The sequence below is a fragment of the Oculina patagonica genome, chromosome 5 (assembly GCF_052425735.1).
Source record: "Oculina patagonica isolate OP01 chromosome 5, crgOcupat, whole genome shotgun sequence".
In the NCBI taxonomy this organism is placed as follows: Eukaryota; Metazoa; Cnidaria; class Anthozoa; order Scleractinia; family Oculinidae; genus Oculina; species Oculina patagonica.
Window position 1 is genome coordinate 2,394,048 of NC_135762.1, and position 20,602 is coordinate 2,414,649.

At 41.2% G+C, this 20,602-nt stretch overlaps 2 protein-coding genes across 2 annotated transcripts; both read right to left on the reverse strand.

Annotated features, from left to right (window-relative positions):
- Positions 1-1,893: 1,893 nt before the first annotated feature.
- On the reverse strand, positions 1,894-3,492 carry LOC144654711 (uncharacterized). The gene has a single exon (XM_078514937.1). It carries the CDS (start codon positions 3,436-3,438, stop codon positions 1,957-1,959), a length of 1,482 nt encoding a protein of 493 aa, XP_078371063.1. The 5' UTR covers positions 3,439-3,492; the 3' UTR covers positions 1,894-1,956.
- A 2,138-nt stretch (positions 3,493-5,630) lies between these two features.
- On the reverse strand, positions 5,631-16,858 carry LOC144654708 (PGAP2-interacting protein-like). The gene is made up of 13 exons (XM_078514934.1): positions 16,548-16,858; positions 15,558-15,926; positions 14,481-14,836; positions 11,715-11,900; positions 11,268-11,347; positions 10,889-10,994; positions 10,143-10,278; positions 9,681-9,745; positions 9,150-9,234; positions 8,752-8,808; positions 8,570-8,657; positions 7,814-8,031; positions 5,631-6,295 (listed from the first exon to the last, which is right to left on the reverse strand). The coding sequence occupies exons 1-13, from the start codon at positions 16,820-16,822 to the stop codon at positions 6,196-6,198; spliced, it is 2,121 nt and encodes a 706-aa protein (XP_078371060.1). The 5' UTR covers positions 16,823-16,858; the 3' UTR covers positions 5,631-6,195.
- Between the last annotated feature and the right edge of the window lie 3,744 nt (positions 16,859-20,602).

Sequence of the window (20,602 nt, forward strand, 5' to 3'; positions counted from 1 at the left end):
CTGCTCGTAGTCTATGAAACTGAATCTTATGTTAATTTTCTTTGCCCTAGCGTTTCCAGTGAGGGTCACAATCAATAACTTTACCTCATCCGGGCGGGTGGTGTCCGGTGTTGTTGGGGCGCTCTAAAATCGTCTGCTAAACAGTTCCAATTTTTGCGAACTCACGCGGCCTTACAACGGAGACTACAGTAGTCTGCGTAGCGGGCGTCAAAAGGGGGAGGGGTAGAAGTAGGATTGACGGAATTCAAGAAGTGAAAATGGCCCTTCCCCCCCCCCCTTTTTTTTAGGGTGAAGACAGAGAGAGACTGGGAGAGACTAAAAATACGACCGTCCGCTTTGTTCAAATTACCCGTTATTCCAGTAACAGGAATTTCCCATTGGTTGAATGTGACGCTACCTGAAAGTGTCGACAAAATACCCGTCGTACCTCGTGAAAGATTTCGAGCCAGGTACGTGAAGGACCAGAAATCGCGTCTCCTCCTCCTTTTTGTCCTCTCCGTCTCTCTTTTCCTCCCTCCCCCTTCCTATTCGTCGCCTACCACGCAGGCTAAGAAGACGTTGATTTACCTGACTGGTCTCAAGTCGTCTCCTATGAGAAAATTGCAAGGCGCGGAGGATGGTGGGAAGGAGAAAAATCTTTCCCCGCGCCTGCTTTTTTTTCATAAAAGACGACACGGGACGAGTCAAGATTTTTGTGTGCTTGCGAAGATTTCTTCAAGTTGAAGCCGGAGCGACACATTCACTCTGCTGACCTCGCCCACTTTATTCCTTTCTGGGGAGGGGGAAAGGGGGGAGGAGCGCAGTTGGGTCTCCGAGAATGGGAAAAGTCCTCTCCCTTAATTCATCTGGGTTTGAAATTTACAAACGGAATTTGTAACAACACACACTGCAATGGTCCGATGCTGACGCTTCATTTGGTTTTCTTCCTTGTCGCGAGACGGGCTTCTTCAGTTGTTTTTGATTTATTAGTCAAAAGAAAACGTTCTTCATTTTGCAGGCAAAGTAACATAAACTTACGAGCCCCGTCACATTAATTTAACATTCAAGAGTGAACGTAGAAGTATAAACAATGCTCTTTCGCAGGACGGATCAAAGCATAGAGGGTACCAAATTTAAAATATGGGTGGTCCGACACCTCAACTTGTATGGAAAGTCGACAGCGGTTTTTTTTCTCCTGAAGGTTTAAGAACCTTCGTGGCACACACCTATCCGAAATTTTTAGGAGTATACCCCCGGGATTTTACGTTATTAGGAGAGACCTTAAATGCTTGTTTTCAAAATGACGACTTTGGCACTTACATTCTGGGCATCGATGTGTAGAGAGTTTTACCATGCGGTATTCTTGCGTGCACCACGAAAAATTCAGACAGTCGTCCAAACATAAACCTAAACTGGATTTTGACGCGCAGCTTTTAATCCGAAAATAAATTAACCGAATAGCTGAGGGGAAAAGTCCCCTCTACTAATTGTGGACACCTATCTAAAAAAAAACTTAAAAACTTAAACCTATATTTACAACTATTACAATTAATAATTTAAAGTTAAAACAAGTTAAAAAAAGAAGCTATTTACATGATAAAAAACGGATAAAAAGTAAATCTATTTATGTGATAAAAAGACTATATACATGGTTAGTATTAATAGTCACAGAGGCGGCAATTGCAGCGTTCATTGTTTAAAAAGTTACTGAAGTCACGTTTCCGAATCGTTTTCTTAAATGTCTTAAGTGGCTGACAGTTTCTTTCATCCGTCGTCAGGTGACTCCAGAGCTTCGGCCCCAGGTATCTAATGGAATGCTTTCCGTACGTTACTGTAGTGAAGCGGGGCATCCACTTTAACGAAGAAACCATTGTACAGGAAACAGATGCCGCGCAATTTTCTCCAAAAATATTTCCTACCGTGATAAGTCCAACATTAATAACTGTGACTGCATTGTTTTTCGTAATCATCCCGTGTCTAGTGAAAATAAACTGGCGTCAGAGTTCCGAGACCTTCCAACGAAACCACATGAAGGATCTCAGCTAATAGCATCACTAACTCACTAACGTCATTTGCACAAACTAGGAAAGCCCCTCCTGATCCGTAAGGATGACTGTCCGCAAACAGGAGGGGGCCGTCCTTGTCAAAAATAAAGACCCCGGATCGGGAATCTTTGATAAATATCACTGCTTGTCTTTCGTTAAGTTTCTGAAATCTTTCAAGCTGAAAGCGAATCGTTGCTGTCTCCGTTTCTGAAACGAAGCTGACAGGAAGAGAGCAGCCGAGGTTTTTAACTTGTAAAGTGTTTCCAAACTCTTCTACTACGTCTTCTACTGACAAGTAAAGAACGCCTTGTTGTTTTGAGTTGATAAGCATGTCGTACAATCTGTTCCCCTCGGCGATACAGCTACTGAACAAGTTAATCCAAGTGTCGCTGAGGTTTTCTGTTTGCTGTGGTTTTACATCACCACAGCAAAACGCTCTAGCTATCAATACAGCGATCACAGTGCAAGCGTTACTACCATTCCTACCACCATAATATGACTGGCAGATTTCTCTAGGAAAATGGTAAAAATTTATGGAAGTGTCCCGAATTTTTCTGCACCTCACGACAAGGTTTTCACCGTGGCTTTGCGAAGCGAGATCGTGTTTTGACTCACACTCGTTCCCAGTCTTCAACATTTGACACGAAACTGCCAAATCAATCTCGTCATCAGTATCATCATTTGGTTTGCTTTTATCGTAGCTTTTGCGTTCTACACAAGGAGAGAAGCTGTTGCAACTCTTTAGACTTTTTTCTAGTGCTATGCAGGAATTATTTCCTGATAAAACTTGTGGTTCATAAAACCGCGGTACACGTGTTGTGATAGCAAAGATCATAAAGCAAATATACAGCAAAACAGGTACACAACATGTCACCATGGTAACTACTTGAGCTGGTTTCCAGTGTGCCTGCAGCCCTACAAGAACGGATTTGTCATTAGGAGAAAACCAGTTTATAACCGGACCATACCAGTTTGTCATGGTTGCTAGAGTGTACAAAGATGCAGTTAACATTAAGAAATGAAAAGCGGGATAACTGTAAGGCAATTCATGTACTTTTTCGACCTCATTTTCAATCGCTCCCTTTTCAAAATTCGTGTCCCTCAGAAGTCCAAGAATGAAAGAATTTTCGTTGCTTCGAAAGCATCCATAAAACAAAGTCGCGTGCATTACAGAGAAAGCTAAAACGACTCTCGGATTTACTCCGATCAAATGATCTTCCGCGGAGAGAAACGTTTCTTGGAGATTACATCCGGGAATCTCTTGCGTTGAAAGCGCAGCAACCATGACGAAAACTGAATGAAAAACCACCACTGCGCATGGCAAGAACATAACCGCTGGCCGTAGGTTAGGTCTTATTCGTGGATGCAAGGAAATTCCAAAAGAGATGAAACACGCTCCCAGATTGAGCGCCATAAAGATTTCGTTCCATGTACAATCTTGTTTTGCTGTAGTGACAAGAACGAAGCCCACAATACCAAAGCTGACTGCGAATAATGCAAAGGACTTAAAAATAAGAAGAGATAGTACAATTTTGTAAGATATTTTGTATTTGCGTTCCTGATGTTGCTGTGCCATTTCCCACGCTACTAAAGCCTCCGCAATATCGACCAACAGAAAAAACTGTAGTACAAGAAATAGAGAGCCGCCGATCAAAGCCACATAAGGAAAATAAACAATAAAATAACTGTTTTGAGGTATGTAGAAAGCTCCTATACCAAAAATAACGAGAATCACCAGTTTAAAAATCCAGCAGTGATTCTGAAGACGTTCACGGAGTGATGACACATTTGGAAGGACTGAACAAGCAAGCATGAAGTGATACAACGCAATGGCCAGGAACATACGATGGACAATTTCATAACTCAAGACTTCCCGACAGGTCCTTTTGTCCAAAATACTCTGACACCTGAACATGGCGTTGATGAATGCCGTTTCAAGTAGCTTTTCTTTGATGCCAGGCGCTAAAACAACGAATGCTATCACCGTCCAAAGAAGCAAAACACTCTCGTAAATTGCGCGTGTTCTTGCAGACATTCTATAACGCTCTCGCGAGGCTTGAGTTAGCTTGTAAATGTAATAGGCGCAACATTTCTCGGGGGACTCTGTGATCTCCAAACGCTGATCTCACTTCTCTATGGCGTAACACTGGCGACAGCTCTGCCGTGTAGTGTGAAAACTTTCTGTCGCTAAATGATATTATTTTCCTTTTCTATGAAGGCACTAACAGACTTAGTTCATTTCGCGCGAAAACTTGTGTTCACTGATGTGTTTAGTAAACCTGCCGTTTTCTCCTTTGTCGGCGGCGTAAAGCAACAACTGGTAATCTGTCAGTGTTCGAAAGGTACGTTTTAGTCCATGATTGAACACTTGTAAAAGGTACTTGCTATTTTATTTACCATTTTATAACTCCACTTCTGGCGTAAACCTTTGTTGCTAACACGGGTCTTATATTAATTTGCTGTTCGTTTTTCATAAGTGTTTTTAAACAAAAAAAATAAAATTGGCAGGTGGAATTATTGGTGGTAAAACTGATAGCGGTTAAAGAATGTAAAACCTATGTGAACGTCTCGATTCGACATTGCTATGGATTCTTAATATTTCCAGCTCAACCGTGTACATGTTCACAACTTAATGTCACTCATATACATCGCGGATTTCAGGAGAAAACTATATAACTAGTTTCCGTCGCACGAGTGGTTGTCAGGGAGTTATTCATGTCAACTGATGGTCGATCAAGTTGTTGACAATGGCCGCGTTCGACTTGGTGGCCTGGAGTTGGGTCGTTCAAATTACTGGTGCCCGATACAGAATTCGCTCGGCCAAAACCACGGCAAAGATTTTTTATTTAGTGTACCCGGGCACTAGACTGGTGCACGTGCTTCGACATACGTTGTGCATCATGTCTCACAAGGCTCACTGTGGCTTATATAGCTAAGGCTAAGTTTACACGGGACCGGTTCCAAACGGATCCGGTCTGAAAATCGGATTGGATAGCAGGGTCGTAACCAGGTATATTTTTTCATCGCTGATCCCAAATTTTAGCTATAAATTTTGATTCCTGATCCCCAAAATGTGGCAACATTTGATCCCTGATTCCAATTCTGATCCCATCTGATTGGCATATCCGGATCCCATGACTTGTGACCCGGGATCTCGAGGCTGTGATCCCGATCCCGAGGCTGTGATCCCGATCCCGAGGCTGTAATCCCGATCCCAAGGCTGTGATCCCTGATCCCATATACCTGGTTACGAACCTGGGATAGGCCTTCTGTTTACACGGGACCGTTCTGGAACCGATCCGGAATGGATCCAAAACTGGACCTTTTGTTTTGCAGGTCCAGTTATGGATCCGTTCCGGACCGGTTTCAGAAACGGTCTGGTGTAAGCACCTGGATCGGTTCCAAACGGTTCCATGTAAACAGAAGCCGATCCGGTCCGGTCCGGTCCCGTGTAAACGTAGCGTAGTCATTGTTAAAGCATCTCATTCTTGGCCCGGCTCACGAGCTTCTACGTACTTTGTTCCGAGAAAAAAAGGAAAGCTTGGCCATACAGAGTAAGTGCTTGACATGTTGTGTTCAGACTACCCATAAATTTCAACGTTGTCTAATAATTTTATTGGGATTTATTGGGAGGTTCAATAGGGGGAAGTATCATGACAATCAGGCAATGTATAGTATAAGTAGATATATATCACAAATAAAATGCCGACGATTTTATGACCCAACACGCGCCTAATACTGTCAATGTAGAAAATAAAAAAGGGAAAAATGTCAGGGGAATATTAACAAACGATAGTGCAAGAAATAAACTGAAGGGATTCTAGGTAAGAAAGGAGCGAAGAGAGAGAGAGAGAACGAAATAACTCTTGTTACGTTCTGTAATGTTTTCCCTTTCTGAGTTTGCCTTTGAGCGTCGCGCAGGCTTTTTCGTTACATTTCTTCATATTTCCGTTTGTCTTCCGCATGTTCACGCAAATGTAAGCGCTGTTTTTGTGGTCTATTTCGCCGAGCGAATTCGGAGATATCCGAGTTTACTTGAGTCTTTTTCGGAAATTCTCGTGTCCCGTCGTCATAAACCAGGTTGTGTTTCACACTGCACTCCACACTTCAGTGAGTTCTTTAGGGAACCTTTCTCCACCCTTACGATGATTTGTTAGTTGTATTTTCTGTGTTATTTGTTCTGTTTCTCTGCTGGCAAAAAGTATTTTGGAGTTGACATGTGGTAGTGATGTTGCCAGGCATGGTAATGGCCCTCGTAAAACGCACCAAACCTGTAGAGAAAATCACGAAATATGAGTGTATTAAAGGGACAATGTCACGAGCTTCACTTCAAAAATTCAAGAGCCTAAAGATGTATAGAAATCTATGAATAGTGGTCCAGTTCTGTTAAAAATCACCATGCAAGTGTACTAAAGCTATAAACAAGTCACATTATTGTGATGCCATCAGGAACTTTAAATCTCAACTTCAGGCTAATTTTTTCAAGTTCTGCCCTTGTCGCCTGGAAAAACAGCTTAAACTTATAATAACGGCTCCCCCTCTTCCTTCAACAATTTACTTTATATCTTTATCCTGATGTACTAGGTGGATTTCGTTTACGAGCAAGACTACTTCCAATTTTTGTCCTTTTTACCAAGAAAGAAGAAAAATCCTTGTGACAGTGTCCCTTTTAGCTGCTGCGAAACAACATTAGTATTCTAAAACGAGAGGTTGTTATTGTTTTCATGTTTAAAACCCTTTAAAACCCGGAGTAACTGTAAAGTCTGCGTTTGAGCCTAGTGCCGCATGTTGCCGAGGTGAGAATCACATATTGCCGAGTCTAACAACAGAACTTCAAATGGTCCAAATGTCACTACAAATTATCTAAAGTATCACACGAAAAATGTCCACACTCGTTCGTAAACCACGTTGTCCAAAAAAGTCACAAGTTGAGCAGGTAACCAGGCCTTTCTTCCAGTAACCTGGCCTTTAACTCTGCCCCAGTTCATCGCGGTAAATCCGCGACAGCTTTGCCGGAGCTTATCCCGGTTTCAGTAGCATGAAGCAACTAGTAGCATTTCTGCTGCCCCCTGGATGTGATGCTAGTACATCGCAGGGTAACCCCCAGCATAAGTTCACCAGTACCCATTTTTACACCTGGGTGGAGAGAGGCAATATGAGAGTAAAGTGTCTTGCCCGAGAACACAACGCAATGACCTCGGCCAGGGCTCGAACCCGGACCTCTCGGTCCGGAGTCTAGCACGCTAGCCATTAGGCAAGCTACTCATTTTTGGTTTCAACGCCCTCATCGGTACTATACCCTGAATTGCAATCCTACGACCATTGCCGACGTCACTTTTATATGGGAGTCACCCCTCCGGAGTTCTCGACCCTGAAGTTTGACGGAGTTACCCATCACAATCATTCGGTAATTGTTAACCGTTTTCTTCCCTGAATTCTTTGCTCGACCGCGGTCAAACAACAGTAATTTGCAAAATACAAGAAAAATACTGAAAACTAGTATCCTGATGATTTACTAAATTTTTTGGAACTTAACTAAAAAAAGTTCTACGTGTTTGAAAACATGGAAATGTATACTTGTCGGCGCCATTTCTGAAAACAATTTGATTCGGATGCCGAGCATTAAAAAAGTAAAAATACCCGTTCATTTGAGGAAATGGAAACATATTTACACAAGCAACTATTTTACCTATCCTTGTTCATACTTTCACTTCAATATGAACGAAATTCCCCGAAATAGAAAGGAAAACTGCATGAGACGTTTGACCGCGGTAAAGGTCTGTGCATACCTGCTGGGAAATCGTATGTTCTCCGGAACGTCTTTAGGACTCTTCGTAAGAATGTCGTTATCCTGGAATTTCTCCCCTGGCGGGGGGATACGGAATTTGGCCATTTGAACCTCGGTGTCACTTAGTCCCCCATGGGAGATCCGGGCATATCCCAGCCGCACGAGCCCGCGGTACATGATGTACTCACACCAGCGGCCAGAATCTGTTTCATCAATGTCCTGGAAATGAAAGTCGAATCAATTTCCGCAGACGCAAGTTGTCCGTACATTTTTATTTTACGCACGTATAAGACGTATTCCTGTAAATTAACGCGGAATTTTGGATTTCGCACGCGAGTGCGCTGTTTTTCGGCGGTTGAGACTCGCGAAGCCGGGAGGAGAATAGAGAGTAGAGAGCTGTCTTCGGGGGGGGGGTCCCGTCTCTCTGTTAGCCGGCTGGGCCTTGGCACCAGAAAACGAAGGGCTCTGGGGACACAGGATTTCCAGTCCTAGATTCTAGGGCTTCCGGTCTTCATGTATGCACTCATGACGTTTCAAAAGAATCTATGAGAGAGTCGTTACGTTTTCAACTTCCGTTTAGGAATTCTTTGTTCCAAACAGCCAATCAAAAAAATTCGAATTAATTCAAAAATCCTGTGTCCCCAGAGCCCTTCGTTTTCTAGTGCCCAGCCGGCTCAGAAAAAAGAAAGGGCTATGGGGACGAGAATGAGGCAAATTATCAAACTTTTCTCTTTAAGACACGAGTTAAGGCACCTACTTTTGTTCTTCCCTTCTCCGTCAGCACGCGGTAGTCACGACTTTTTGGGGATGACGTCACATATCCCAGAAACACCACAGTGTTAGGGCTGCAAAGAGTGATGATGATAGCGAGCGACATTAGCGAAAAGCGAATAAAAAACGAGATAAAGAAGGCAACTTCATCAAAACAGGGGATAATACCTTTCGTCCATAATTCTGGCAAGTTCCTTCGCTTGAAGCTTTCGGTCCAAGTTGTCTCTGGAAAGGATTTTAAGCACAGCTCATGAGCACAACTAAATTTTTACATTGTTCAAAGTATTCTGTCAATGTTTGAACATGAAGCTGAGAAGTGGTGTGAATAGAATTGATTTTTTTTTCACAATTTTGTTTTTAGCTGGCCACATGAGGTAGTCAGTTTGATTTAAATAAAGTCGGCTTCCTATTGCTGATCTTTATCAGGTGATGAAGTTTGTTGGTTGTGCATTATTCTAGATACCGGTGTATCTGAGTGAGTGTGTGATGGGGTCAGTCGGTTGTAAGTGTCGTTATTCTAGATACAGGTATTTCTGATGGAGTTTTGTTTACTGTGTTTTGCTTACCGATCATTCCCCATGTGAGCCAACACAAAGTCCACCAGGTTACCAGTTATGTTGATTGTTGCACTTAGAGCTGGCGCCAATTCCCCTAAGACAAGAAAGTAAAACAGTCAGTGAGAAACAGCTTAGCTATGCCATAGTTAGTAAAGGGACTAACTATGGCTATGCTATCACTTAAAAAGGCCGTGTTTTCACTGTTCTGTGAGTAGTAACAATAGCAATTACAGTTGAGCCTGTGCGAATGAAGCAAAAGGGTCAACACATTGGTTAAAACAATGCAGAATGACCCTTTCGTCTCGTTTGTATGTCAACCACTGAGAGCTCATTGTAATCAATTGTGTACTCTACAAGTAAAGGCTCTATTAACTTCTTTTTAAGACCTTTAGAAGGAGTAAGTGGACAAATAAATCATTAACCACCTGTAAAAATAGTTGGGAGAATCTGTTAAGGTTTGTTTCTGATTTTTAAATAATACATATCCATAAAATAGTAACACGTGCACTGGAAAGTGGATTTCTCCAAACATTTATTTACCTTCTGGAGATGGCAGTAAGTGATGAAGGGACTTCACTATTGGATATTTGGAGATGAGAGTGGCACTAGAACAAATGATAACAGAAACATGTCAAAAGTAAAAACTTTAAAAAGTCAAAACTTGATTTCAATCTGAGCAATAATGCTAGTGTCTCTGAATTTAGAAAAAAAAATACGAAAATAAAAATTTACGGCTGAAAGCACTCAGAGAGCCTATCTACTATTTCTTCTTTTTTCTACTGACGTGAAGAAGCTGTTGCAGACAGCTCTGAATGATAATGACCAATTAAATATCTAATAAGATATATAAGTTTTGATTATGGAATGTCTAGCTTTCTATTGTCTCATGGATCCTTTTCAGTCCTGTTTCATCTCAACAAAAAAAGTTTTCATTCCTGTTGAAGTAGATGATTAACTTCATAAACCACATGTTAAGAATAGCTGTCAGTTAAATTTTTTTACCCCCATGTGTGATCTCTGGTGGAAGGCCCAAAGTCTGAGTACATTCCGAGCCTTTCTTCAAACCACATTGCCAAGTCATGATTTCCAAGATACGGCTTTGAAGTGTCACTTTCAAGAAAACCAACCACATCAGCATCTGATGAGAGAGGTGTCTGAATGTCACTTTATGTAGGCATATTAAGTTATATACCATAAAATACTTATGAAAAAATAATCCTTACCAAAGCTAACACTTACCTTAAAATAAACTAATGAACACAGAGCATTTTGCATTTTTGAAAATATTTTCATCCTGCAAATACAGTATTGAAGGCTGACTGTGATACACCCTTCCCTCAGTACGTTATGGAAGGAGGAGGACCTCCACATAAAAGTGATGGGGTTGCTCATTGGAAGGGGGGGGGGGGGGCATGTTCTCTTAGAAAATTTTAACAAAACTGAAGTAGTTAAGATGTGTTTTCCTTTATTCTGGGTGGGTACAAAGAGAACATGGAGAAAATTATTTTAAGAATGTTGCCGACAAGCCACTTAAGAAAATGCAAATGTCGCAGTTGATTTTGCTTTTTTCTTTGTCGCTGTTTCAGAGCCGTGTTGCCCGTCGGAATTTACCCCTAAAAGACCTAAAAGGGCCTCTCCTGTCGTGATGCAGCTCCTCGTAAAGGCGAGATATTTTCAGCTTCTTATACTGCTCTCCCATGGGTGGCACACAAGGGTAGCCAAATTCTTATTGAAAACCCTGAACTTACCTGTATCATTGATCATCTGTGCTGCTCTCTCAAAGCTCGGCCAGCCGACATTATCATATGCAAAATGAAGATTCCAGATCATGGCTGAGAACACATTAGGGTCTTCCTACAGACACAACCATGCAACCAAGGTTAGAACTAATTTACTATTCTACTGACTTGGTTGGAAAACACAAAAACAATTATGGACGCCAAAAACCAACAAAGTCCCTAGCTTTCACCAAAAGTGGTTTCTTAGTTACATGAAACATCATCATGACAAAAAACTGAGTGCAACACCTATTTTTGATGTAGCTGGTCAAAAAGCATCTCAAGGTTTCTTAAACAAAATAATGTACTTGTTCTAGTTTTGCTGTGTAGATAACTGAAATAAACTTACCTTTTGTGGAGTGACATAATCAAGTCTGTGATATCTCACGGCCATTATGATCACTGCCACCAAGACAAGACAAACAAGGACTGCAAAGAAAAAAACAACAACAAATTAAATCAAGGACACACGAGGCAAACTAGACATTGGATGGAAAGCCAACTTTAAATTTCTTTGTGTTCAATGTACAAGAAATTTCCTCGCGTGCCAAGCTACTGAAAGTAAGGTTCACTAGGAAGCTAAGGTCATGTAAGATCATAGCAACTGCAAGTTGCTACGAATTAAGTTGACTGGTAATTAACAGGGTGTTTATTCATATCTATATAAACTAGATATGAGCCAACATCTCCTGACCACTCACAGTGACAGATGATGAACAAATATGGACTAAAACAAGAAAATTTAAACTTACCCTAAAAAAAAGAAATAATAATTTTATTATTGCATTGCTATTACCTGGTATGACATGAGTTTTGAAAAACCAAAATCGTTCTCCATGTTCCTCAACAAAAGCAACATTGTTGAATTTAACCACAAGAGGTTTCTGTTTTGTGGAAGACTGAACATTTACATTTTCTTCCTTTTTAATTTTCCCATAGGCCTCCTTTACAACTGGTGTTGACTTTGTCCTTAAAGCAAGTCCTGTAACAAAGAAAAAATGAACAGAAATAACAATATTAAACAGAATGTAATTTAACTACCAGAATCTTAGGGCTTGCTTGGGTGACGCATGGCTTCAATTGTGAGGCATGTTTTAATAGCATAGCAGAAAGAGGTTACAATTTTCATTGCCAAATCTGGTCCATTTGGCTGCTGTTTCCTTCTTTTCTCACCGCAGTTTGTGCTATCGATCCATCCAAATAATTCTTGTTATTATACATTGTAGTCACTAGCTGTCTTCTCATTGGCTAAGAGCCTACAGCTAATTCTGGGAATCCGCGCAACCTACAGATTAGTGAATAATCTGCTAGCAGATTACCTTATTATAGGAAATTAACGCTTCATGAAATTAACGCGAATTTCAAAAATTCGCAATTAACGCGAATTTCAAAAATTCGCGTTAATTTAAGTCGCGCTAATTTTTGTTAACGTTAATTTCCGCGCCGTTAATTAAGTGGAGCGCTAATTTCCATGGCCTTAATTTCCATTATTTTGGAACCAATTTCTCGATACAGTCCAGACGTCTTGACACCTATGAAAAGACATTATTTCATCAGGGTGGAAATCTGCCGCATCACTAAAACTGTGAAAAACGCTTGAGGCGCTCAGTTTCCTTTATGTTAAGGTAAACTTGTTCCTGTTGTCTCAACAAGTCCTTTTTTCCTTTGTGTTTGTCGCGTTAATTTCCTTCATTTTGAAATGTTACCCCCTCTTTCGCGTTAATTTCTTTTATTGGGAAGTAATTTTTCCTTCAATTCGCGTTAATTTAAGTCGCGTTAATTTCAAATACCTTAATTAACACAAGCGTTAATTTCCTATAATAAGGTATTCACTAATCTGTAGGTTGCGCGCGCAATGCATGATTTCCAAGAGCAAATGTGTCAGGCATCTGGCGGCGAAGGAAATTCATAATCGTCGATTTGCTTCTTCAATTCGCTTGCATCTAAGCGTAAACACTCGCTGCTGAAACATGATATAAAATTGGGTATTTTTAAAACGTGGGATGATACGTCATCAAACGTTGAAGTTTGGCAGACATGGCAACTTTCGCACTGAAAGTTCAACACATTCTGGTTTCGAAATGGCAGAAAAATGGCAGAAAGATTGGATATGAAGACTTCTTCCAAAATATTGATCCTCATCTGTGTCGATATGCATAAATCGATTTGCTTCTTCAAAAATTATTTCAACCGAGAAATAATTTGACCTAAGTTGGAAAAATTTCTGGACAGTTAAGTCTCCGAAAACACAAAACGACTAACAAAAGTTGGGAAGGAACTATTCCACGAAATACTTTGAGGAAAAAGCATTCAGAAATTAAAAGCAGGGCGACAAGCAGGAATGAGCACAAGTTTTGAAACAGGTTGAAATCGTTTGTCATTATTTTCTTTACCAAATAATCAAGATCTCGGTAAGTGTTATCACCTTCAACCTTCGGCTTCGGCTGATAACACTTACCTCGACCTTGATTATTCCGGATATCACAAAAACCTCATCCAATAATTGTTTAATATTGGACAATTGCGATCCAATAATTGGAATTTCTTCCAAATTTGGTCGGCGCTAGCCGAATCGTTGGAATTAGCCGGGGATCAAAAAGCCAATCAGAAACACAGAAATATTTTGAATGAATAATAATGACAATTACATCTGTATTGATATGCAAGCAATATTGAAATGCCTGGTTGAGAAAATTATAGGAGCTAGGTAATGGTATTTCAGGTTATTCTGTTTATTTTCATTTTATTCAATTATTAACTCTAAACTTCAAATTTGTAAAGCAACAGTCTATTTTTTGGGCAAAATCTTAACAAACAAGAATCAAATTACTTTTGAGCATTGCAAATGACACTTCCATACAAATCAAGTTAAACTTTAATATATAGACGGGACAAACTAATAAGAAAACTGGGACAAACGACTGCATACAATCTGTTTTAATCTTCTCCAATATTGCCTATCCATGCCCATTTTGAGTTTTTTTGTGTTTCCTTTTGAGTTTTTCTACAGTTTTAAACAATTACTGTGGTAATTCAGTTTATTCTCTTACCGTCGCTTGCATCTAAAGTGTGAACACTCGCCGCTGAAACATGATCTAATTGGGTATTAAACTTGGTATTAAAATGAACGTTGAAGTTTAGCAGACTGCAATGGCAATTTTAGCGCTCAAAATTCTCACTAAAAACATTGAGTACAGGCGAAACTTTACACCATAAGTGATTCAAATGAACCTGCCAATTTATGCATATCGACACAGATGAGGATCAATATTTTGGAAGAAGTCTTCATATCCAATCTTTCTGCCATTTTTCTGCCATTTCGAAACCAGAATGTGTTGAACTTTCAGTGTGAAAGTTGCCATGTCTGCCAAACTTCAACGTTTGATGACGTATCATCCCACGTTTTAAAAATACCCAATTATATCATGTTTCAGCAGCGAGTGTTCACGCTTAGATGCAAGCGACCGCAGTTGGTCAGTGCTGAAATTGCCTAAAATTGCAGCACTTAGCCCCTTTAAAACTGAAATCACTCTAACTGAGCATTATTGATACATATACCTACCAATTAGGACCATTGCAATACCCAATAACACATGCGTCCTCTCCCTTGTGTACCCCCCTCCAGGAACAAAGTTGAATGCCACAACCCATACTGACCCAAGGACAAGGACGATGTACACCAAATTAGCCAGCGTCAGCGTGCGTGCGACAGGACGGCAGAATAGCCTGTCAATCATTGCTGGCCAGATGGACATGGTGTAGACACCAAGCATTAGACCACCAATCAGCGACCAGTAACGAGGGGCAAAGTACAGTAATGCCGCACCAGCAGAGCCAACAAGCCACCAGAACAAATTACTTGTCCAGTTGTAACGAGAGAGAAGGACACCAATGCCAAGAGCTATTATCACTGCAGCACTGTAAATTATAAGACAAACAGAATATATTTCAAGAAATTAAAATACAAAAGAGCTTCGGCTTCACTCAATTTTCCAAACTAGGATACTAAACTATAGCATACTAAAGCATGAATATCAGACATCCTTTTTGCATACTAAATTTTTTCCGCTCACAGTGCCTCTGACGAGGCACTGTACAGTTAGATAAACAGAGACCTGTTTAGTTTCGGATTGGTTGTTACTAGCATGCAGAAATTTAAAACTAAACCACAACAAATCAGAGATACTGCACAGAACTCTGCGAAACTATGTTATCAGTATGGAATGGGCCAGTTCGAGCTTTGGTCGTCTCTAAAGCAGGGAAAGCCCCTGGCACATTTCCAAATGTTTAAAAGTGTTCATTAACAGTCTTACATTGTTTTTAAAAAAAATAGGAATGCTATTGGATCTCATGTCTTAATGCTTTGCCATTAACTTGCAGCAGCACTTACTGCAATGATAATATAATACAGTCAACTCTCGCCTTGCGGATACCCTACTATTGCGGACACTCACTATCACGGACAAAATCCAGATCCCTGGTGAAAGAGGTTTTACTGGAAATGACTCCCGCTATTACGGACTCTCGCTAAAACAGACACTTAGCGACGCCCCAAGCGTTTCCGCTATAACGAAAGTTGACTGTATTATGCATTAACAAGTGACAGCTGTATTATAAACAAAAAGTGTGTCATACATACCCCCATGGGTTTGGCTTGGGTCCTGTGTGTGGATAACCTGAAACAGCCCAGCGACAAACAAGTGACACTTCACCAAACACGTCATGAGTAAGGAACATCAAGGCACCAAATCCTAAAGCAACTAAGAACCACCCAGGACCCGAGACCCTTGCATCCACTGGCTCAGTCAATGACTTGGACTGAGGTCCTGACTGAGAGATGGACATCATATAGCCAGTGTACACGCGGTCTAAGGTGGCAATCACAGCAATAAGAAGAATGACCCTGTTACTGGTGACGTCTGACCAGATTGGGTTGACAGTAATGTATGAAATACGTAATACCAATAACAGAAACAGACCCAAGATGAGGCCCCAGAATGAAAGAAGCCTGCAAAAAATAGAATAAGAAGCTGTCACGTTTTTCAGTATTCATAAAGAAAAGTTTAGACAATACAATGACCAGGTGACGAACCCAAAGCAATGGACAGGTGCAATTTTACTATTTACAAAGTGATTAATATCTTATTAGTTTTCCTTTCACTAGATCACTGTTTCTCAATTAAAAAAGTGATGGGGATAACAAAAATCACCAACTTGGGAATGTTGTATAAGTGTACCTCTAAATTCCAATCAATGTACATTTGGTCAAACATTTAAGGAAAAAAAAAAAATTATTACGAATGCACAACATTTTGACACCATCATTGGATCATTGTCAAGTGAGTAATAAATAGCTGAATGACAAAGGTGATTACCTCTAAATTAACAGAACTTCATTCAAGAAATGCATGGTAGTCAGTAAAAGGAATTTACATAAATTGTATTTCAAGTTACATGTTATGATGTATATTTCTGTTTACTTGCTGGATTAAGAGATTTAAGATGACTTTTTAACTTCTTGGGTCTTGTCTGTTTGAGAAAACTAGAGCCTTGTGCATTCCAAACTTCAAAGGACTCAATCCCACAGAATGATACATGTATTGTCTCCCTCTGCAAATTTATTTTTTACCTTTCCTTGGGATCCTTGGACCATATCATTCCACAAAACCAAAGCATTGCTGTTCCACAACCAGATGCCAACATTACTAATCTAATAAGGGTCGTTGGCGCTTGGAAAGAAGCAACGCCCACCAAAGAAAGAACTCTCCAAAATGCCAAGCCAGGTATGGTTCCAGAGAATTGTAACAGCATGCTAATCCCAGTGAATATAGGTGAGAGAATTGTGATCACAAATGCTTCATAACCAGAAATTGCCAGCTCGTTCAGTGGATAGAACCAAATCATTGGAACTATTCCATGGAAAAGTGACCACCACACATATCCTATAAAAGAGAAATTTTCCAAGATCAAGAGTCTTTGCTCCATAATGTCAAGATTTTTCACAAAAATAAAAATAAAACCATTCCTTAGTACATATACCCCCCCCCCCCTTACAAAAAAAATTCACTGGTATATGTTATGGTTTTATTTTATATTTGGTTTCATTTTTTTTCAAACCAGTTCATTTTTTTCAAACCAGTTCGATTTTTTTACACCAGCTCCATTTTTTTAGACCAGTTCAATTTTTTAGAACAGTTCAATTTTTTTCAATAAAGATATTTTACAAATCAGAGTTGTTGTTTGTTCTTTCTATATGGTTGAAGTTATTAAGCAAGGTGTTTGTATTCAATGAGGTGATTGAAAGGTGGGGTTCTACTGTTTGCATTAAAAACGAGTCTTAGTCCCCCAAAATCCTACTTAAATTAAGCCAACCCAAAAATACTTGCAAATGTTACACTTCATTCAATCGCGCCCAGAAACTACTTCAAAACTACAATAACAACACGTTTTCTCATCGATTCTCGCTAGGTTTTTCGCCAACACGTGGGATTTTCCGATCCCATAATAATATGTCACCTGGGGCTAGGCCCAGTCCCTCTCGTTCTACTTGCTACACACTCCCCCTCCAACAGAAATGTCGTCCCGACATTATTACAGTAAATACAAAACCAAAAACAGAAAAATACTTAGGGGGGAGCGTCAGTTCTCATCATGTGTCAAACTGAATACTTATTGCGGCAGTTCCATAATCCGCAGGTTTTGTCTTTAACCAGTTTGTAACTAGAGGTAATATCCAACACAAAGTTCGCTTATGATTTTGGTCACAGAAGGCGTGCAACATGTCTGCTTGTCCATGGTTAATTCTCGAGGCAATCAGGTGTGACTACAAGAGTGTTCAGTACTGGTTTGTCCATATGGGCGGTGGCATAAACTGCAGCTGTGGAACAAATGGGATGTGCGGGGTGCAGTGAGGTACAAGCCAGTTGCCCATGACTTGGTAGGGAAGTATCACCTGAGGGCATTGAATTGCGTTTACTACTGCCTGGGTTTAAACGTTGGTACTCGGGCACCCCCATCTGGCTGTAGGTCAGAATCTGAGGGGGTCGTGTCTCCCTCCTAGGTCGCGTAGCTCCCTCTAGGTGTTACTCTGAATCTGAATTGTCACTTTCCTGAGGGGCTATATCGATCACATCTAGACCGGATGAATTTGGCACTGATGAGCCATCAGTATCCACTTGTGGGTCAGAATGGTCCCTGGCATCTGACATATTGGCACAAACATCATTATCACAGTGGTCCTGTGGGTCCATAGGTGCGGTGTCTACTTCCGCCGGAAAGGCTGTTTCATGGGTGACTGGAGAGGACGGTGTGTCCATCTCATACTCATCATCGGAACTCTCTCCAGTATCTTCAGGCTGGGGTAGTACTCTAGATCTTGATTGGGTGGTCTTGGATGAGGCTCTCGTTGGTTTAGGCAGTGGTAAAGCATCACAAGGAAGTAGCAAGTTACGGTGTAACACTCGTTGTTTCCCACGGCCATGTTCCTGCTTTACTCGATAGACTGGACTATCAGATATGCGTTCCTCAACTACGTAAATTTGCTGTTTCCAATGTGAACGGAGCTTTCCAGGTCCCCCCTTTCTGAAAGGTTTCTAACAAGTACGCGGTCGCCGGGAAGTAGGACTGCAGCGGAAGCCTTCTTGTCGTAATACACTTTACTTCTGGCTGACGAGTTCTGGGTCTTCGTAGATGCTAGGTCATACGCCCATCTCATATCTGCTTGTCACGTCTTTACATAATCCTGGTAATCACCCTGTTGAGGGTCGTTGCCCAGGTCAAACAGCAAATCAACCGGTAATCGTGGAGAACGGCCAAACATCAGTAAATGGCGAGACCCTTTTGTTTTTATTTAAGCTTGTTTAAAGAATCTTTCCAGTTCGATTTCTTTTCCTCCGGGATGGTCCTTAGCATCGAGAGTAAGGTGCGGTTCATGCGTTCTATCTGGCCGTTTCCCTGTGGGTGGTATGGAGTGGTTCGCGAGCTAGCAACTCCACTTAGACGTTCGAGGTTGTGGAACAGTTTATTTTCAAACTCGCCACCTTGGTCATGGTGTATTCGTGCTGGGAAACCGAATCTCGGGATAAACTCATTGTAGATCTTCTCGGCAGCAGTCGGGCCGATTGCGCGTTGCATAGGCTTGGGCATATTTGGTAAAGTTGTCAACAATCAGTAGTACATTTTCATATCCACCTTTGCTCTTGTCCAAATGCAGAAAATCAATGGAAACCACTTCAAAGGGTGCTGATGTCATCAGATGCATCATAGGTGCTTTCGTGACTGTGTTTGGTTTCTTCTGTTTGATACATCTGCAATGTTGTGTCACAAAATGCTCTATGTCACGGTACATATGTGGCCAGTAGAAGCGGGACCTTGCCAGTTCTGCGACTCTCTCCACCCCAAGGTGTCCCATCTCTGTGTGCAGTTCTTTAAGTACCACTGGGATGAAGATGTGTGGCAGGACTAATTGTATCTTAGAGCTTGTTCTTCGACGCAGGATACTATGTTCGTCAACTTCCAGTTTCTTCCATTCTCTCACAAGCTTGGCAAATCCATGGGGTTCATTCTTCAGTTGGCCACCACCCGGTTTGATTTCATGTGTCTTGTAGTAAATCGCGAGGCGTATAGCACTATCCGAGTGCTGCGCCTCCTTGAGTTCACAAGGGCTGAATGGTTTTAGATTCAGGTCCTTTAACGTGGGTTCAGGAGTTGTCATGTCTGCGGCAATTGCCGTAACCCATGGGATTGTGCCTTTTGCCTGTTCCCTAACTGCTTCCACGGTTGCTGCAAGGACATCTTTAGGTACTTCCTCTGTACAATCTCTCATATATTTGTCTATGTCCAATGGAATTCTTGACAGAATATCCGCATCAACATTAGTCTTGCTCGGTCGGTAATTGATTGTAAAGTTATAATCTGCTAACTTGGCTACCCACCGATGCTGATGACATCACATACGTTAACGGGTTGTTGTCTGTGAAAACGACGAAGGATGGGGCAAAGAATAAGTAATCCCTGAATTTGTCAGTAATTGCCCACTTTAGGGCCAAGAATTCTAATTTTCCTGAGTGTAAGTGATAGTTCCGTTCCGCGGGCGTCAATGTCCTTGAGCCATAGCCAACAACTCTCAACTTTCGCCCTTGTTCTTGGTAGAGTACCGCCCCAAGCCCTTCACTTGAGGCATCCGTGTGCAGTACAAATGGTCGTTCAAAGTCAGGGTAAGCCAATACCCCTGGCTGCATTAAAAGTTCAATTAGGAAGCTTAGTCGCTCTTGGTGGCTTTCATTCCACGGAATTTTGTGATTTGACAACAATTGTCCTTTCGATGTTGGCAACTTCCACTTGGAGTGCTCTTTCTGTCCTTTAGCTCTGCTGGGCTGTTCACTGCATTCTCTGACTGAAAGTAGATCATACAGAGGTTTGGCTAATCTGGAGAAGTCGCGAATATATTGGCGGTAATAGCTAATGAAACCCAGGAGTTTGCGCAATTCACCAACAGTTCTTGGTTTAGTTTCCTTAACGGCTGCCACTGCTGCAACGTCCGCTGAGTCCATCGTGTAGCCATCCGCTGAGACTATTCTGCCTAAGTAACGAACACGGGGCTTAAACAACTCACATTTCTTTGGCTTTAGCTTGATACCATACTCCTGCAAACGTCTAAGTACCTTCTGCACATTGTATACATGC

Coding starts and splice junctions, on each gene's coding strand:
- LOC144654711 (XM_078514937.1), bottom strand. CDS start 3,438: ATGGCGCTCAATCTGGGAGCGTGTTTCATCTCTTTTGGAATTTCCTTG.
- LOC144654708 (XM_078514934.1), bottom strand. CDS start 16,822: ATGATTTGGTTCTATCCACTGAACGAGCTGGCAATTTCTGGTTATGAA. Junction 8,809..9,149: donor GCTCACATGGGGAATGATCG/GTAAGCAAAACA, acceptor AATCCTTTCCAG/AGACAACTTGGACCGAAAGC. Junction 6,296..7,813: donor AACATACGATTTCCCAGCAG/GTATGCACAGAC, acceptor TTTTCTCTACAG/GTTTGGTGCGTTTTACGAGG.